Genomic DNA, 18182 nt, shown 5'->3' on the forward strand with positions numbered 1-18182 from the left:
TTCCAAGTCTTCAGCTCAGACTCCGGCAAAGAAAAAGCAAGACCTGGAAACACACCGAGTTGGAAGGAGGATTTCTCTAAGTGAAAAAACTGCGTTCAGGCACTTCAAACTCACTCCCTCAGGCTTAAGGGGCAAATATACCACAGTGGTCACGTGAACTGAGCACGACTCCCGTCTGTCAGTCTCATCAGTGTCCGTAGAAACAAGGGGAAAGTCCCGGAAACACTGCACCTTAGGGATGACCTGGAGGACCAGCATTTAGATGCGGCCGTCTGAAGGGGCCACCTGCCAGTGTCGTCACTGAGAAAACAGAGGTGGGTTGTGGTTTAATGGAATCAGGCTCGTCTAGCAGGAGGCTGACCCCGCAGAGGAGGCGAGAGGGCAGGGCAGCCGGCTGGCTGGGCTTGGCCGTCAGGAACCCCCCAGCTCCCAGGCTCCCAGGCAGAGGGCAGGGAAGAGCGGCCGCAGGGAGTGAGGCTGGGCGCTCCCTCCCACCTCGGTGCTCACACGTGGCGGGGGAGGGGTGGTAATGAGGCCGGCCCTGTCTGGTGAAGATAAACCCACTTTTTCATTAGCGCTGGGGCATGTTTGATTTACACCCATCTTATGCATACTTTTTCCTTACTTTTCTAACTCCACCCTTTATAACTCAGTCACCTCCCCATCAGGGGCGGCACGCTACCTTCCCCTTCACCCCCGTGGCCCTGGCACCTCATTTCTGCACTGCTGGGCCTCTTACTGACTTTGGGGGTTCTTCAGCAACAAGTCACGCACTCACTCGCGGGCTCTCTGAGGGGGGGGGACAGAGCTGAAGTGACAGCGGGACGCGGGTGAAACAGTCCCGGGCGGCAGGGGGCAGGGGGCAGGGGGCAGGGGGCAGAGCCCAGGCCCGGGCAGTGCTGGTGGGGGACCAGGACGGAGACAGGCCAGGAAAATCTGCCCCAGCTCTGTGGTCACTCAAACAGGGCAAAGCCCGCTCCCAGGTGACACACGTTTAAGGTACGACATTGGTCACTGGCTTTCCCCTTTGAAGAGAACCCTCCCGGTCCCACAATCCAAACACGACTTGGCGGGACCCTCTGCACGCCCCTCCTGGGCCTCGCGGCAGGCCCTGCGCGTGGCATCGCTGCCGTCACGCGGACCTGCCGTCCAAGTGCCTTTCCCATCAGCCCTCGGTCACACCGGCTGCCCAGGCTGCGTGGCGGCAGCTGTTTCGTGCCCTTTGGGGCCGCACTTCACCGCCCGCGCACGCACTGGGACCAGCCGCACTTCGCTGCCCACTGCTAACCCGAGGGCCTCGCCTGCATTCTTTCTTTGGCATCAAGTCCTTAAAATCGAAGTACTGAGTCCGAGACTCACTCACTCATCCATTCAACAGATACTCGCCGGCGCCTATTGGTGTCAGGCACTGGCCGGGACCGGCGTGTCTTTGTGCCCCTGCACCCTAGTTGCCCGGGAAGGGCCGGGCCACGTGCAGTAAATGCCTGAGAGGGACAGGTCTCCGAGTGGCGGGCCGGTGCACGGCGGGCACTCTGCGGGGCCCTGTGACCGTGCAGCTTCGTCATGTCGCCAGCCCAGAGGCCGCAGCTCAGAACGACGTCTGCTACGGGTGTGGGTGGTCAGACGGCAGCTCCTGGCCCGGGACACGCCGACTCACCTGGCTGGCTCGGCCGTGTCCGTGCCCGGCGGCGGGGCTGGGTGCTGCTCTGGGCGCTCCTCCCGCGGTGGCTCCCGCGGTGGCTCCTGTGGCAGCGGCTTCGTGAAGTGGCCCATGAAGTTGGAGCGGTCCTCCGCATAGGGCCGGTGCACGTCGGCCGAGTACGTGATCCCCAGGTGGTGCAGGAACTCCGGGTACGTGATGTGCCCCCTCCCCTTGGTGTCATAGCTGCAGAGAAGAGCAAATGTGGTCAGTGCCCCGCTCTGATGGTGCCGCCAGGGCGCCCCGGCCCCTCACACGCAGCGCTTTGCCGGCCAGCAGCACCGGCTCGCCCGGGGGCCAGTGACCAGGGCCTCGGGCCTCGGGCCTCAGGCCGCCCCTGCTCGGAGCCTGCATTTACCGAGTCCCCAGGCCACTCGCAGGCACGTGGGAGTTTGAAACCACTGCTCGTCCTACAGAAGGCTCACCCCATACAAGGTGGTCCTGGCCACCCCAAAAGACGGCAACCGAATCTGCTCGCCAGCCGTGCTGACTGATGGAAACACGCTGTGCCCGCAGGAAGGCAACCAGCCCTTCCATTCACTCGGCAGCTTGTTACCGAGCGCCGCACGGGAGGGAGCTACGCTGGGGTTAGAAGAAAAGCTTCGGAAAGCACGTTCAAGCTTAAGGCGCAGCAAGTGAACGCGGCGGGAGTCAACCCCGCCTTGCCTTTGAAGCGATGCTGGTCCCACGCGGCCACGGAGAGAGACCGGCGAGGAAGGGAGATAAGAATCACGCTCCGTACCTTTTGTGTCACTTCCTATTACTGAAGTTCTTCTGCGTTATAATTCGTTTAAAAAGGCACAATGGAGGGCTTTTATCTCCCGACATTATTCGAATAGAATTACTTCAAATAAAATGTGTTAAGGCACATTGCCAGTTTTCTTTAAAGGGAAAAAAAAAGCCTTATTTATTTTAACAGCAAGATCTTGGTCCTCATCTAACCAATAAAGGTGGCACTTGCGGGTGCGATTTCCGAGGAACTCCGAGTCACAAGGACCAAGCCTGTGTTTAAACAAGGTCGCAGCGTCACTCTCCGCGGGCTGTGGCGGGCGGTGCCTGCGTGGGAGTGCGGGCGCTTTCCCGTGCAGAGCGAGCCTCCCTCTGCTCCTTGTGGGACAAGAGGCTGAAGGACCGCGGAACCCCCAGTTCCGGGACAGCCAGCCCTTTGCCTCAGTCTTCACTGGGTAACAATGAAGAAAATGCATTCATCGACCAGCTGACTTTCTTGTCTGTAAGGGAGCCCACGCATGTGCCCGCTGTGCCCCAAGCCCTTGGCCATCAGATGGACCCACGATCTAACCTACTGAGAAAGAAAACGGATGGGGGGCGCACTGGCCCTGTGTCGGAACTGATCTAAACAAAGGAAGGATTTTGCAAGAATCTCAAGTTGCTTTGCTAAATTAGACCCAACACAGCCCACCAGTTCTAAACTTGGCCAACACTTCAGCCCTCCACTTTGAAAAAATGAAGGGCTAGGAAAGGGCTAAGCTCTTTGTGAGCTTGCCCCGCAGAGGACGTGCGAGGCACACGCGGCCCTGGGGGGGCCAGCAGCGCTCACATGTACGGAGGGGGGTGGGGTTCAGACAGGGACCTGGACCTGGAGGTGGAAATGAGTGTCAGACATCTGCCCGGGATGCTGCCATGGGGCCGGGTGCAAGCGCAGCCACAGCCACAGCCACAGCCAGGACGCATCTGGAAAATGTAACCAGCTGCCGAGGCCCTGGGGGACCACTCCACGTGACCAGAGCTTATTTTCTTCCAGCAAATCACGTGTCTATGAGCTGCTGTCCAACTCTGGCCTCCATCGCTAGTGACGGGGAGGCTGTGCGGCTGCTGAGTCGCAGGAGAGCTGAGCCTGGGGCAGTGACTCCCGGCTCCTGGGCCACGAACCCCGTCTGACTGGTGGCTGCGCTGCCCCTGGTTCTCGTGCCCCGAGGCCAGCTCGCTAACCAGGCTGCTTGCTGCGGGCACAGGAGCCAGGGCCCAGGGCCCAGGACAGACAGGGCTCCCTCCTCGCCCCCAGCAGTGACGGAACGTTGGTGCTGATGTGCAGCCGGCCGGGAAAGAGCGCGCCAGCGCCGGTGCCACTCACCGCATCCACAGCTTCTCCAGTTCTCGCGGCGTGAGGGGAACGTCGAAGCCGTACAGCGCGTTCTTTATGTCCCGTCGACGAAGAATGCCGGCGCCCTCATGATCGGTTTCTGGAAAATTCTACAACATCAGGAGGTGGCGTTTAGCAGCACAGCACGGGGCTCTGTGGCAGTGCAGAAGGCTTCCCGTTGTCAATCTCTGGGATATCCTAACCTATTGGCCTCCACATCCACCTGCTTAACCACCTTTCACCCGGGTCCCAGCCTCCTCATCTCTCCCCTCGGAAGGTGCAGGGGTCCTCAAACTTTTTAAACAGGGGGCCAGTTCACTGTCCCTCAGACCGTTGGAGGGCCGGACTATAGTTTAAAAAAAAACAACTATGAACAAATTCCTATGCGCACTGCGGGCCCGGGACGCATCGGCTGCTAAGCAGGACAGGCAGCGCACCCGGCGGGCCAGATCAATGTCCTCGGTGGGCCGCATGTGGCCCGCGGGCCGTGGTTTGAGGACGCCTGGTGAAGAGCACCCAGGACAGGGCTCTGGGCCGGCGGGCTGGCCTCAGGGAGCGCGTGGTCTCAGGTGTGACCTGGACTCTTCTCCTGCCAGACAAACTGGGCTCTAAACAATGAGAATAAAGTCCCCCCCACCACCTGCCACACACACCCCCCGAGCCTGAGGAGGAGGCTGTGGCCGGGCTTCCTGCGGTACCTCTCAGAGCAGCGGCTGTGGAGGGGAATGAGGGACGCGGGACTCCCCCTGCATCACGGCAAGCTGCTGTGGTGCCATTTTAATGTCCCTGAGGGGTTATTGGGGGCTTATCGGGGATTTGAGGGGACCACCAGAAGAGCAGGTACCCCTGGCACTCAGCACTGCCTTACACCGCTTCCGACCACCAGCCATGAGCCCTCCCCGTCCCCCTTCCCCCGCCCTCGGCGAGCACTGCGCAGTGGAGGACGGGAGCGCCCCGGGATCGGGAATGAGGCAAGGGCGCATCTTGTGCCGGGTCAGGGCGGGTTAGCAAGAAAGAGGGGCGAAAGGGATGACGCTGGGACCGGAGAAAACCCCCCATCATTGTTCATAGAGGAGCTGACTGTATGCGCAGGAATACGAAAGTCCACAAATGAAGTCTTAGATTCTAAGACTTAGAATAAAAGAATTCAGCAAGAACTCTGGATCCCATGACAACAGGCAAAACCGTCCATGGTTTTAGGTTCAGACACAGACAATGAATTTTAGAAAATAACGTTTACAAATAGCATCAAAAATAGGAAGTCCTAGGAATAAACCTTAGGAATGCTGGCAGAACTTCTACACAGGAAAGTCTAAAGCTTGATGGGGAGAGTCTAAAAATACAAAATAGGTGGAACTAGCTCTTCCAACTCACCGTGGATTGAAGAGTCCAAATAGCAAAGGTGCCATTTCTCAGCAAACACCCCAGCAGGTACTGCTTTCTTGGTGGAACCTGACAAACAGACTCAGAAACCCTTGGAGGGCGAGGGCAGGGGCTAGCCTCCCCGCAGACCAGGATGTGTTACTGCGTGACGGTGTCTCTGAGGAGGCGGTGTTGGTGCCAGGACCAACGGACCAACAGGACAGAACACTGCCAGGGCCTCGAGGCAGGACGGGGTGGGCTTTACAGAGAATGGAGCGAGGAGGGCTGATCGCCGTGTGGAAGTAGGGAGCCAGACCCCTGCCTCATGACACACAGGGACAAGGGTGCTGACTGCAGGCCCCGAGCGTGGAAGTGAGGTGCTAAGCGCCTAGGAGAGGAGGCGGACTATCGTCCTGGCTTCTTCAACAAGACCTACTGGGAAATGTCAGAACACCTCACTATGGTAAAAGGGACTACCATTTCAAAAGACAGCCCTTAAAAGCGTGCAGACAGAGCACAGACTGGGAGCAGGCACGCGCATCGCGTGGCGCCACGAAAGACTCGCCGCCATCCACAGCGAGGGCTCTGGCTGGCCGGTGGGAAGGAGGCAGGCAGCCCGGTGTGAGAACCGCAAAAAGGCGCACGCTTCACAGGAAGGAGCCCGTCTGGCGGGTAAGGTGAAAGCTGCACAAATGCTCACTAGAGTGCAGGAGACACTGCCACATCTGCTAGAGGGACAGACACAAGCCGTGGAGGGCGCTGGGGCCACGTGGGGTGGCTGAGCCGCGTCACTGAAGGCCGTGGCCACAAAGCCAGAGCACGTGCTGCCCGGCCCTGCACGGGGAGAGGGAGCCCTGGAAACCTTCTATTCCTCCGTCCGGGTGCTGGTTACACGGGGACATGATTTGCAGGACATGGTGACAACTTAAACGCATTCAAGAATACATATACATTACTGCTATGTACATTGTAAGACACAGATGTGCACATCCTATCTAATAAGAGAGTAATATGCAAATTGACCGTCACTCCAACACACAAGATGGCTGCCCCCATGTGGACACAAGATAGCCACCACAAGATGGCCAGCAGGGGAGGGCAGTTTGGAGGGATCAGGCCAGTAGGGGATGGCAGTTGTGGGCGATCAGGCCAGCAGGGGAGGGCAGTTGTGGGCAATCAGACCAGTAGGGGAGGGCAGTTGGGAGGGACCAGGCCTGCAAGGGAGGGCAGTTGGGGGTGATCAAGCCTGCAGGGGAGAGCAGTTGGGGGGGACCAGGCCTATAGGGGAGGGAAGTTAGGGGTGACCAGGCCTGCAGGGGAGGGCAGTTAGGGGTGACCAGGCCTGCAGGGGAGGGCAGTTAGGGGTGACCAGGCCTGCAGGGGAGGGCAGTTAGGGGCAATCAGCCTAGCAGGGGAGCAATCAGGCATCAATCAGGCTGGCAGGGGAGTGGTTAGGGGGTGATCAGGTTGGCAGGGGTCCCATATTGGAGAGGATGCAGGCTGGGCTGAGGGACACACCCCTGTGCACAAATTTCATGCACCGGGCCTCTAGCATTATATATGCATCATTATATACATATGTTATTGTATCCACTGTAGAGTCACATCTTTAAAAACAACTAAGCTTCAAGAAATTAGGTCTTGATGGTTTCAAAGTCCCTTTAAAAACAATGTGAGTGTACTCATTACCACTAAACGGGTGGCTTAAAAATGGCTAAGATGTCATTTTATGTTGTGAATTTACTGCAATTTAACAACAACAACAAAAGCTTACTGCCCGTGAGGCCTGCTGGGACCTGTCCCCTGCCTGCCTCGCCCTGCAAACTGCCCGGTCGAGCCCTTGGACACGTCCCTGCTGAACTGTCTGCAGCCCTCCATGCGGGCAGTCCCCCGGGCCTGGCCTTGGTTCAGTCCCGACAGCCTCCGCATCCCACCCTGCCCAGCACCTGCGGTCCTTTCGGTGGCCTCTCCCTCCTGGAGCCCCACCGTGGGAAAGCCCCCACTGCAGTGTGCACAACCCCAACGCCCCTGCTGCACCCCCCGTCTGTGCAGGCACAATCCTGTCTTTCTGTCTCTGTGGCTTTCACACCCTGCAACAGTGCGCAGTGAGCTCATAATAATGTTTACTGAAGAAACCGATGAACTTATTTCCTGAAAACACTTCACTAGAAGTGAGCCTATTAGCTGCCCCTGGGACGGCTCCTGCGTCTCCCAGGACTCAGCTGTGCTGCCCAGGGCGGAGCCAGGCTGGGCCGCCAGGTGACTGTGAAGATGACTCAAGGCCGAGTCCTGCATCCTTCCGGGGGTCAGCGGGCCCTGGTAGGTGAGCCCCAACAGCGGTGCAGCAGAGGGGAGGCCGACTCCAGGCCTTCGATCACTTTCACGACCTACACACGCCACAGGCCAGAAGCCCAGAGCGGGGGCCAGGCATGACCCGCCCCTGCTGTCCCCGGGCGGCACGGCACGGCACGGCATAACTCGTCCCGTCTGCAGGTTCAGAGCCCAGCACCAGCTCCTCCAGAGCTTCACTCCACGTAAGCCAAGGAGTGGCGGGTGCCCCATGCAGGGACGGCACGGACAGGGTCCTTCAGCCCTGCGGCCCAGAGCGGGGCCACGTGTGGGCTGTGCTCCATTCCGGACAAAGCGGCTCCCTTCCCTCCCTCCAAAGACGCCCTTCCTCTGTCACCCTGTGTTCCCTCCCTCCCCACACCCTGCCCGCCCAGTGCCAGAGAGGGGGGTTACCTGGCAGCACAGCGTGGGCCCCACCAGACCCCACATGGCTGGGGATCTGCAGAACTGGGGCCACGAGTGCTGTGGGCCTGAGTGTGGACACACCGCCAAGGAGGGGGGTCCACCGAGAGGGAGGAGGTCAAGCCGGCCAGGAGGGGACCCGCCGGAGGAGTGTGTGGGGCCAGAGGAAGTGGTTCAAGAAGGAGGGACTGCAGGCGGGACATGGACCTCTGCCTGCAGCCCCGGCCACTTTCCATCAGCCTGTCCTCTTCCCCACAGCGCCCGTCGGCTCTGTGACTGCCTTTCTCATCAGCGGTCCCCTCCCTGGCCGGCGAGCTGCGTGAGGCACAGTGGGCTCTCCTAAGAGGGGATGGAGTCAGGGGATAGGGGACAGGGGACAGGGGGTGGGGCGGGATGGGGACAGAGATAGGGGATGAGGATAGGAGGCAGGGGATGGGGATAGGGGATGGGGACGGGGGTGGGGACAGGATCAGGGGACAGGGGACAAGGGATGGAGACAGGGGATGGGGACAGGGGACAGGGGATGGAGAGAGGGGACAGGGGGTTGGGACATGGGATAGGAGATGGGAACGGGACAGGGGGTGGGAACAGGGGATAGGGGGTGGGGACAGGGGATAGGGGGTGGGGACAGGGGACAGGGGGTGGGGACAGGGGATGGGGACAGAGGATAGGGAACGGGGACAGAGGATAGGGGATGGGGCAGGGGATAGGGACAGGGGAGAGGGGACTAGAGAGAGGGGACTAGGGAGAGGGGGGCTGGGAATGGGGGAAAGGGGACGGGGAGAGGGGACAGGGAGCCCAGGAACTGAGAAGGACTTCACAGAGCCACCCTCACCTGGGCACAGGCCAAGACACAGCAAACACAGGAAGAAATGACCAAATGAAACAGAGTGGGGACAAGCTTCAGGAGAGACGGCCGCCAGTAGTTTAAGGATACTTTCCAAGTGAGGCCATGGGTGGCGCACTCGGTCTGCGGCCTGCAGGGGTCGCTGTAGTGGTTACATTGTTTCCCATCCAACACAGGGAGGGCGCTCACCCTCAAAGGGCTTTCCGCCATCTGGGCAGCACAGGAGGGGGTGCTGTATAAAACGCGGGTTCATCACCGCGTGAAAGAAGCATGACAGCCTCACACGTCTCACTGGAGTTTTTAATTTGTGCCAAACCTGAGGCGAAGCCAGGAATTCCCGGCCCTGTGACTCCCACAGCTACTGGTTTTTCCACGCCGCGACTGCCCGTGAGTGTGAGCGTCTGTTTTGAAAGTATTTCAGACTACAAGGCCCCATGGCATGGGGGGTGCAATGCCGTCCCCCGACCGTCTCAGGGGCCGGATCTGATGGCTTGGTCACCCAGTGATCTCGGAACCTGAAAGATGTCCTCTCCTCCAAGGAAAAGACGGCGCTCTTACCTTAGACAAGTCTGTCCACCTGTTTTTTGCTTTGGTGACAAGGTACTGGTGAGCCTGCTCGCAAGCTAGTTCTGAATCTGTGACCTTCTGCTTTTGTCTTAAAAGAAAAATAAATCAGTAAGTAGCTGTGCTTACATGCAATGGGCGCATTCACCTCCCAAGGGGTCCCCTGCCCCCCGTTTCAGAGATCCCGTTCGCGTCCTGGTCCACACCTGGTCTAACTTAATTCTTAAAAGACGGTCTTATCGCCCCAGCTGTACGTTAGGGAAGTCTTATTAAATGTGGTAAGTCCACGTTTATTTTCAGATAAATGCGATTAAACTTTCTCTGCAGCTCACAAGACAGACAGGCTCATCTCTCCTCCCAGGGAAAACGCAGCGTGCATTGGTGTCTGCTGAAGAAAACAGCTGAAAGCTTTACTTCTGGGGTCACGTGTTGCTGTGACAGTTCGGACTGAGGCAATGATGGGGGACGACGGGGCAGCGCCTCGCAGACTCCTGCCTCAGCTCAGGCGCAAAGCGAGGCTGCAGGCGGCACTGTCACCGGCTGGGGACTTATGCCCAGGAGGACGCGAGCCAAGGAAAGCCTGTGGCCCGACGGGCGTGGCTCCATGGTTGAGCGTCACCCTGTGATCCAGGAGGTCGCGGCTTGATTCCCGGGCAGGGCACGTGTCGGGTTGATGTTTATGTTTCTGTCTCTCCCTCTCTGAATTGTTAAAAGAATAAAAAATAAATAACTAAAAAAGAGCTTGTGCTCCCGCCTCGGCGACGCCACAGCGAGGCGCAGCGAAGGCTGAGGCTGAAGGAAGGCGGGGTGCCTGGATTCTTACTCCCCAAAACCAGGTAGGGGCGTGTGAGACCTGTCACGCCCTCAGACTTCTCCTGGGAGGTGCCTGGCCCAGCGGCACCTGTCACTCCGTTGGGGACCTGCGCTCCCCGACACCCAGGTCCGCACCCGCAGCCCTTTCCCTGCACCCCCATCACGGGCAGTTCCCTGACCTGCGGCCACGTGCGCGCATGCCGGCCCGCACTTCCTTACAGGCTCCTGCCTGCGGGGAACAGGAGGGGGCCCGACTGAGGCCCCTGGAGACCCTCCCGTGAACTTCTCTGAGGGGCCCAGGACAACCAGGCTGGGGCGGCAAACCACCCACGTGCTCCCAGGTGAGAACACGCAGCAATGCCTGTGCCCCGCGGCGGGGACGGCGGTCTGGGTGACCCTCCGCAGCGCCGCTGTGACCGGGACTCTCTGCCTGAGACGCAGGCCGGGAGCACAGGTCCCGGGGATGACGACACTGAACCCCACGGCCGGCGGTGTCCGGGCTGGCACCACAGCGCTGGGCTGCTGTCCCTGCCGCAGAGGCTGCGGTCTGGAGGTGGGAGCTGCGGGAACGGAGCAGGCAGGGCCGGCATCGGCATTCCCACCAGCCCAGCCTTGCTCATCACCTTCTCCTCTGTACCCCAAACCACCTCTTTGGGGCCCCCTTCAGCGTCACTCCTCCCAGGAGGAGATCCGTTGCACCTACACTCGCAGGCGCGGGGCCGCCTTTGGGTGGCGCTGCGCTCAGGAGCCTCGTCCACAGCAGTTCGTTCCCTGGACGGGCGGCAGCGCCGAGGACTGCAGTGCGGCCCTGGGCCCGGGGAGCGGAGCCTGCGCTCCTGCCTGCCCGACGGCGCTGCTGGCACGTCCCACTACCCGCACACTTCAGAGCAAGCGGCAGCCAGGTCACCGCTATGAGCATCTGCAAACTCAGCAGTAATATTGCTCCTCACCCAAGGGGGGAGCGGGGGGAGTGATAAGTCCTCGTTCCGGTGCCTTCTAGGACATTCGTGCCCACACTCCTGTGCCGATGGGGCCCAGCTCCCAGCGGCTCACCGAGCTCCTGGTGACCATCAGGCCGGAAGCCCACACGGCGCTACTGTCGCTGCGTCACATGGGAAGGCCTTGGCGAAGCAGCGTTTCCTCCGTGAATTACGGAAACGACCTCCACGGGCCGGCAGGCCAACATCCTTGCGATTTCTCTGTGGGCAGGTGCCGAGGCCCAGCTGGGGTGGGGGGGGGCTCTCCCTGCGCCCTTGTCACTGCTGAGACGGCCAGGTGAGAGCCTGCGGGGCACGCGGGGAACCGCCGAGGCACCCCCCTCTTTAGTGAGACCCTGTTCCAGTCTTGAATCGCGTCTCTTCCGTCTTGCCCAGTCTGGGCCTCTGCTGACTTTCCTGTTGCGTGTGACACTTTGCCCGTCTCCCCGCTGGCCTTCGTGATCTCGGCGTGGCCTTGGGGGGAACAGCGCCCGGCCTGGCCTTGTCGGCGTGATTTCCGCTCTCCTGGCCCCCAGGCCTTGACCTTCTCTCCTTCTACCCGGATTCATTTACTCTCCTGAGAGGCCCTCCCCTCGCACGGTCCCTCGGCCTCCTCGACGCTGGTACCCACACCCTGGCCCACGAGGCCTGTCCGCTCACCTGCTTTTCCGTTGCATCTCTCCCCAACTGCCCACCGGACCTCACACACGGAATTCCAAGGCCAGCCAGGCTGACCCGCTCTCACCCTGCCCGCCAGGCTGACCCGCTCTCACCCTGCCCGCCGGAGGCGCTGGCAGCGGGCGGGACTATGCTGCCTTTTCATGGTCCCGAATGATGCCCAGTCCCCGGCCTTCACCTTGAGGCTCTTCCTTAACCCCACCTGCACCCAGGGGACTCACCTGGACCCCCCCCAAGTGCTCTCGGGGAGACCCTGGGCGGCGAGGTCAGCGCATCCACACCTCCCTCCCTCCCCATCTCAGCGCCTGTGCAAACAGTGTCCCCCCACTTCCCAAGGCCTCTTCTAGTCCATGGCCTTGGTTTTCTTAGTGACCATGCTTCCACCAGGGGCCTCTGACCTCCCATTCCTCCCTCCCTTTCTCCGTTTTATATACTGTCTCCTCTCTCTACAGCCTTTCCTGAAGTTACCCATTGCCTCTCCTACAGCTGGGTCTTTGGGTCCTGACATCAGAGCCAGACTTCCCATCAGCCAGTCACTCGGGCACAGACACAAGCAAGCCTCAGGCCTCGGCCGGCGTGACGAGCAGCGTGGACAGAGCCCCGTGGCCAAGGAGCTCCACGGCCGGCGGGGAACTGACAGCAACACAGGAGGAGTGGACCCCGTCACTCCAGCGACTGAACGTGGCAGGGAATGACGGACGGAGGGACGACAGCCAGGAAGGCTAGGGCGTGGCTCGGGGGGGGGGGTAGGGAGTGGCGGGGGGTCTCGGGAGCAGCATCCCGGGACAGCAAGCTCTGGTCGCGGGGGCAGGAGACACACCTGCCTTCCTCGCCCACTGAGGACAAGGAGCAGCTCTGGACAGAACACAGCCCTAACGCTCCGAGGACACGAGACGCAAACACGGGAGGCTGGTGCGGGCTGAGGCTGGTGCGGGGTGAGTCCGGCGCTCTTCCTCCCACACCCCCGCGCAGGGCCCAGGGCGTCCTAGTTCTGGGACTGTGCCGTGGACGGGCAGAGACAGGCCCAGGCAGGCGGCCCCTGCAGCACAAGGAAGGTGGGGGAAACCCTGTTTATGTCTCTTTTTACTCTCCAGGCCGGAGCCAGGGCCAGCCCGGCTCTCCTGGTGCCCAAACCGGGACCCTACGACCGAGATTCTCTCTCCGGCCAGAGGGATGGAGAAGCAGTCCGTGAGGCCCACTGCGCTGGAGGAAACGCACACGGCCGCTTGCTCTCTCCGTGCTGCCGGCGGGGAGGCACCCACGGCTCAGGCAGGCTTCACCTGAGGCTACCCACACCGAAGACGCGTGCCATGTTGCTTCACCGCTTCCGATACACACGCACCAAAGCGGGCTGGGGCGCGGGCTGTCAGACCAACGGCCGGGAGGCGTGCTTCATACAGGGCGACGGGAAGGCAGGGTGGCGGAGAAGGGAGACAGGGTGATGGCCCAGCGCCCTGATTAGCATTCACACACCCTAACGTGAAAGGGTTTGCATAGGCAGCCAAGACGTCTTCCTCTCTACAGCATGACCAAGCCTGAGGGTTTCCGAGTCCTGCTTCCTGTGCTGCCCGCGGGAAGGGACTGCTCAGGCGGGCAGAGGGCCCCAGAGGGCAGGTGGCGTCCTGAAAGGGGTGGGCAGGCCCCGCTGGGGCAGTGAGAGGGTGGGGAGGGGAGAGGGTGGGGAGGGGAGAGGGTGGGGAGGTGAGAGGGTGGGGAGGGGAGAGGCTGGGGAGGGGAGAGGGGGGCAGGGGAGAGGCTGGGGTGGTGAGAGGGTGGGGAGGTGAGAGGGTGGGGAGGGGAGAGGCTGGGGAGGTGAGAGGGTGGGGAGGTGAGAGGGTGGGGAGGGGAGAGGCTGGGGAGGGGAGAGGGTGGGGAGGGGAGAGGCTGGGGAGGTGAGAGGGTGGGGAGGGGAGAGGGTGGGGAGGGGAGAGGCTGGGGAGGGGAGAGGCTGGGGAGGGGAGAGGGTGGGGAGGGGAGAGGGTGGGGAGGGGAGATGGTGGGGAGGGGAGAGGGTGGGGAGGGGAGAGGGTGGGGAGGGGAGAGGGTGGGGAGGTGAGAGGCTGGGGAGGGAAGAGGGTGGGGAGGTGAGAGGGTGGGGAGGTGAGAGGGTGGGTCTCCAGGCAGAGAAAGCAGCCCCTCCGACAGGCACCCTGGGCTCACCCTCGCCCTGCCACCCGCCGTCCGGGCAAGTTGCTAACTGTTCTTCGCTAACTCTTCTTCAGCCCCAATTCCTTCACCTGGAGTCGGACAGCGATGCCCGCGGGGGCTGGGGAGTACAGGGTTCGTCCTCCTGAAGCGCAGGCACAGGTCTGGCGGCGGGGGGTGGGGGGGGGGGAGGGCTCGGCTTCCTAGAGCGGCACCTTGGTGGGCGTCGAGGAGCCACGCCGGGTGCCCCCGGGCTCCGGCTTCTCCTTCACGTCCATCCCCTGCTCTGGGGCTGCTCCAGGCTCATCCCACAGCCCAATGTCACCCCCAGTCCACGACACAAACCCTCTCCTGCCACCAATGGACTCCTCACCCTGGCACTCGAGCCCCTTCACCACTGCCCTGGTCTCCAGGCCTCCCCCACATGCCCCCACCCATGCCTCCTCCCCCATGTCCCCCCCCCGCCCCTGCCTCCTCCTCCACACACCCCGTCCCACGCCCCTGCCGCCTCTCCCAACAAGCCCCCCCATGCCCCAACCCTGCCGCCTCTCCCAACAAGCCCCCCCATGCCCCAACCCTGCCGCCTCTCCCAACAAGCCCCCCCATGCCCCAACCCTGCCGCCTCTCCCAACAAGCCCCCCCATGCCCCAACCCTGCCGCCTCTCCCAACAAGCCCCCCCATGCCCCAACCCTGCCGCCTCTCCCAACAAGCCCCCCCATGCCCCCAACCCTGCCGCCTCTCCCAACAAGCCCCCCCCATGCCCCAACCCTGCCGCCTCTCCCAACAAGCCCCCCCCATGCCCCAACCCTGCCGCCTCTCCCAACAAGCCCCCCCCATGCCCCAACCCTGCCGCCTCTCCCAACAAGCCCCCCCATGCCCCCAACCCTGCCGCCTCTCCCAGAAAGCCCCCTGCCATGCCCCAACCCTGCCGCCTCTCCCAACAAGCCCCCTCCCATGCCCCAACCCTGCCGCCTCTCCCAACAAGCCCCCTCCCTTCCCCCCGCCCCTGCCGCCTCTCCCAACAAGCCCCCTGCCATGCCCCAACCCTGCCGCCTCTCACTGCACCCCACATGCCCACTGCTCCTGCGCACACACTGTCTCCCGTTTCCTGAATGTGCTCCCACCTCTGTGATTTTGCAAATGCTGTTCCCTGGCCTTGAACCACGTTCTGGCAGCTGAACCTGAAAACTCGTACTCACACCGCAAGACACCGCTCAAATGCCCCCCTTCCCCGGCGCCCTCGCAGGCTGTCCCGTGGCACTCAGACACCGGGAACCGAGTGGAGGTCTTTCTATTGCACGGGCCCCACATTCAACCGTGAGCCCCTCAGAGCGAGTGTTCGTCTCCTTCGTCTTGGCAGCACCTGTCCCGGGGCAACGTCTGGCACACACTCAGCCTCAGGGAACATCTGACGAATGAATGAGAGAAGACAAGGAAGAAGCGGACTGATTTGAACGGGAAGATGGCGCTTTGTGCTGGAAATGCTCCTGCTCATTCTGCATGCGTTCTCCAGAAAACTCCTTCTGAGGACGAGCTTTTGTGTGGGTTCCTGTGAAGCAATCAGGGCTCCCGTGAGCGCGCCCGGGAGCCGAGCAGCTAGAAGCAGGTGGCGGCGCGGGCACGTCTCCCTCAGGAAGAGGCTCGTGTCATCTCTCCTGCCTGCCGTCCGGGCCGCAGCAAACAGACCCAGCACGTGCCGGAGGCGAATGTGCGCCGCCACGGGGCTTCCTGCAGCCTGGACGAGGCTCTCAGTGGCCGTGACGGGCGTGGGGCTCCCGCCGGGCACAGTGTCATATCGTTGTAGCAGAAAACACACCTCCCTGTTATCACGGGGACAGCAACCTTCAGATACTGGCGTTGTACTCCTAACGGCTGGCCAAGGCGGGCCGAGCGGCCACTCCGTTCCTTCGTGATGACCTTCAGCGGGTCCCAGCGGGAGCCGACGGTGACGCCCAGGGAGGACGGGGGGCCTGTCACCACCTGGGGTCTGTGCTCTCATCAAGGAAACCGAGGGGACGGGGAGCCGGGGCCCTCCTCCTGGCTGCGCGAGGCTGGCCTGGGGTGGACGGCGCCTGGGGAGTGGCCGTGGCTGGGAAAGGGCTGGAAGGGGTCCTTGCATCTCCCAGAGCCGTCGGCACCGCTGAGCCCCGATTTATAGAAGGAACCCCATCTAGCGCATGCACAGCTCCCGTCAGAGCGCGACGAGTGACAGTGAGATCGGGTCCGTCGGGTGTCTTCTACTCTGCGCCTGCGTGTCCAGGCGTCCTGCCCTGAACGCTACTCTTAGGGGGTTTGACTAAGAAGAGGACGGAACGATGGCTCGGGGAGGCGGCTGCCTCCTTTGTGCCCCGTGGGCAGCGGAAAGGCGGACCAGGTGTTGGCAAAGGCGGCAGAGGGGGCCGACGCCGAACTGCGCCGTCTTCTTACCTGATGAGTCGTTGAGGCGGGTCGTCTGTTGTGGGTGGGGTCTCCTCAAACAGATTGCGAAACTCCCGAAAATTCAACGTGACGCTGAGCCTCAAGCCCAGGAGGGCCACGAGGCGCTCGAACTGGTCGTCTTTGAGGTTGAAGAGCAGGTGCTCCAGCAGCCTGTGCAGGTCCTGCATGCTGACGATGCCGTCCCTGTTGGTGTCCATGCGGAAGAAGGCCGCGTACAGGTTCTGCAACAGAGCGCCCGTCAGAGCCCTCCCCGCTCCGCCACGGCTCAGGACCGCCTGCCCCCATCACCCCAAAGTGAGGCCTATATAGCCCTGCCCCCATCACCCCAAAGTGAGGCCTATATAGCCCGTGCCCCCATCACCCCAAAGTGAGGCCCAGGACCGCCTGCCCCCATCATCCCAAAGTGAGGCCTATATAGCCCGTGCCCCCATCACCCCAAAGTGAGGCCCAGGACCGCCTGCCCCCATCATCCCAAAGTGAAGCCTATATAGCCCGTGCCCCCATCACCCCAAAGTGAGGCCCAGGACCGCCTGCCCCCATCACCCCAAAGTGAGGCCCAGGACCGCCTGCCCCCATCACCCCAAAGTGAGGCCCAGGACCGCCCTGCCCCCATCACCCCAAAGTGAGGCCCAGGACCGCCCTGCCCCCATCATCCCAAAGTGAGGCCCAGGACCGCCCTGCCCCCATCACCCCAAAGTGAGGCCCAGGACCGCCCTGCCCCCATCACCCCAAAGTGAGGCCCAGGACCGCCCTGCCCCCATCACCCCAAAGTGAGGCCCAGGACCGCCCTGCCCCCATCACCCCAAAGTGAGGCCCAGGACCGCCCTGCCCCCATCACCCCAAAGTGAGGCCCAGGACCGCCCTGCCCCCATCACCCCAAAGTGAGGCCCAGGACCGCCCTGCCCCCATCACCCCAAAGTGAGGCCTATATAGCCCTGCCCCCATCACCCCAAAGTGAGGCCCAGGACCACCTGCCCCATCACCCCAAAGAGAGGCCCAGGACCGCTGTGTACGGACCTCAGGGAAGGGCCGCAGGGAGGCGAGGGGATGCAGCTCCTCCCAGGAGGTGGAGGGAGCGCTGTGTCCTGGGAGGAGCCGGACAAGGTGGGCTTCGGGGGTCACAGCCCAGGCGGCAGAGCGGCCGGTGGCCAGCTGAGCCAGGCGGGAGCCAGGCCGCGCTTACCGGGAAGTTTTCCCTCAGTCTCTGGGGCAGAAGCTTCAGGCACTCCTCAGCGGTCATGAAGTAGCTGGCCAGGCTGTTCTTTGGAAGAACTGAGGTCTGAGGCTCAGTCACTTGCAGTCCATTCGTTTTAGCTCCTGAAACGATCGCGTAGGTCAGAGGCCCGCCTCTGCGCCAGCGCTGGATCCCCCGCCTCTGCGCCAGCGCTGGATCCCCCCGCCTCTGCGCCAGCGCTGGATCCCCCGCCTCTGCGCCAGCGCTGGATCCCCCCGCCTCTGCGCCGCACTGGATCCCCCCGCCTCTGCGCCGCACTGGATCCCCCCGCCTCTGCGCCGCACTGGATCCCCCGCCTCTGCGCCGCACTGGATCCCCCGCCTCTGCGCCGCACTGGATCCCCCGCCTCTGCGCCAGCGCTGGATCCCCCCGCCTCTGCGCCAGCGCTGGATCCCCCCCCCCGCCTCTGCGCCAGCGCTGGATCCCCCCGCCTCTGCGCCAGCGCTGGATCCCCCCGCCTCTGCGCCAGCGCTGGATCCCCCGCCTCTGCGCCAGCGCTGGATCCCCCCGCCTCTGCGCCGCACTGGATCCCCCCGCCTCTGCGCCGCACTGGATCCCCCGCCTCTGCGCC

General features: G+C 62.5%; 1 protein-coding gene across 1 annotated transcript in view; it reads right to left on the reverse strand.

The window, feature by feature from the left end:
• The window catches only part of EFCAB6 (EF-hand calcium binding domain 6), a gene marked incomplete at its 5' end in the record, with an annotated part of 176794 nt that overhangs the window by 38660 nt on the left and 119952 nt on the right, over window positions 1–18182 (reverse strand). Inside the window, 5 exons of the mRNA XM_080660273.1 lie at window positions 1658–1885; window positions 3792–3910; window positions 9319–9415; window positions 16366–16598; window positions 17561–17694. Coding sequence (XP_080516399.1) covers window positions 1658–1885; window positions 3792–3910; window positions 9319–9415; window positions 16366–16598; window positions 17561–17694 — 811 coding nt within the window. The remainder of the gene's footprint in view (window positions 1–1657; window positions 1886–3791; window positions 3911–9318; window positions 9416–16365; window positions 16599–17560; window positions 17695–18182) is intronic.

Source organism: Plecotus auritus (assembly GCF_963455305.1).
Source record: "Plecotus auritus genome assembly, chromosome: 3".
Taxonomy (NCBI): Eukaryota; Metazoa; Chordata; class Mammalia; order Chiroptera; family Vespertilionidae; genus Plecotus; species Plecotus auritus.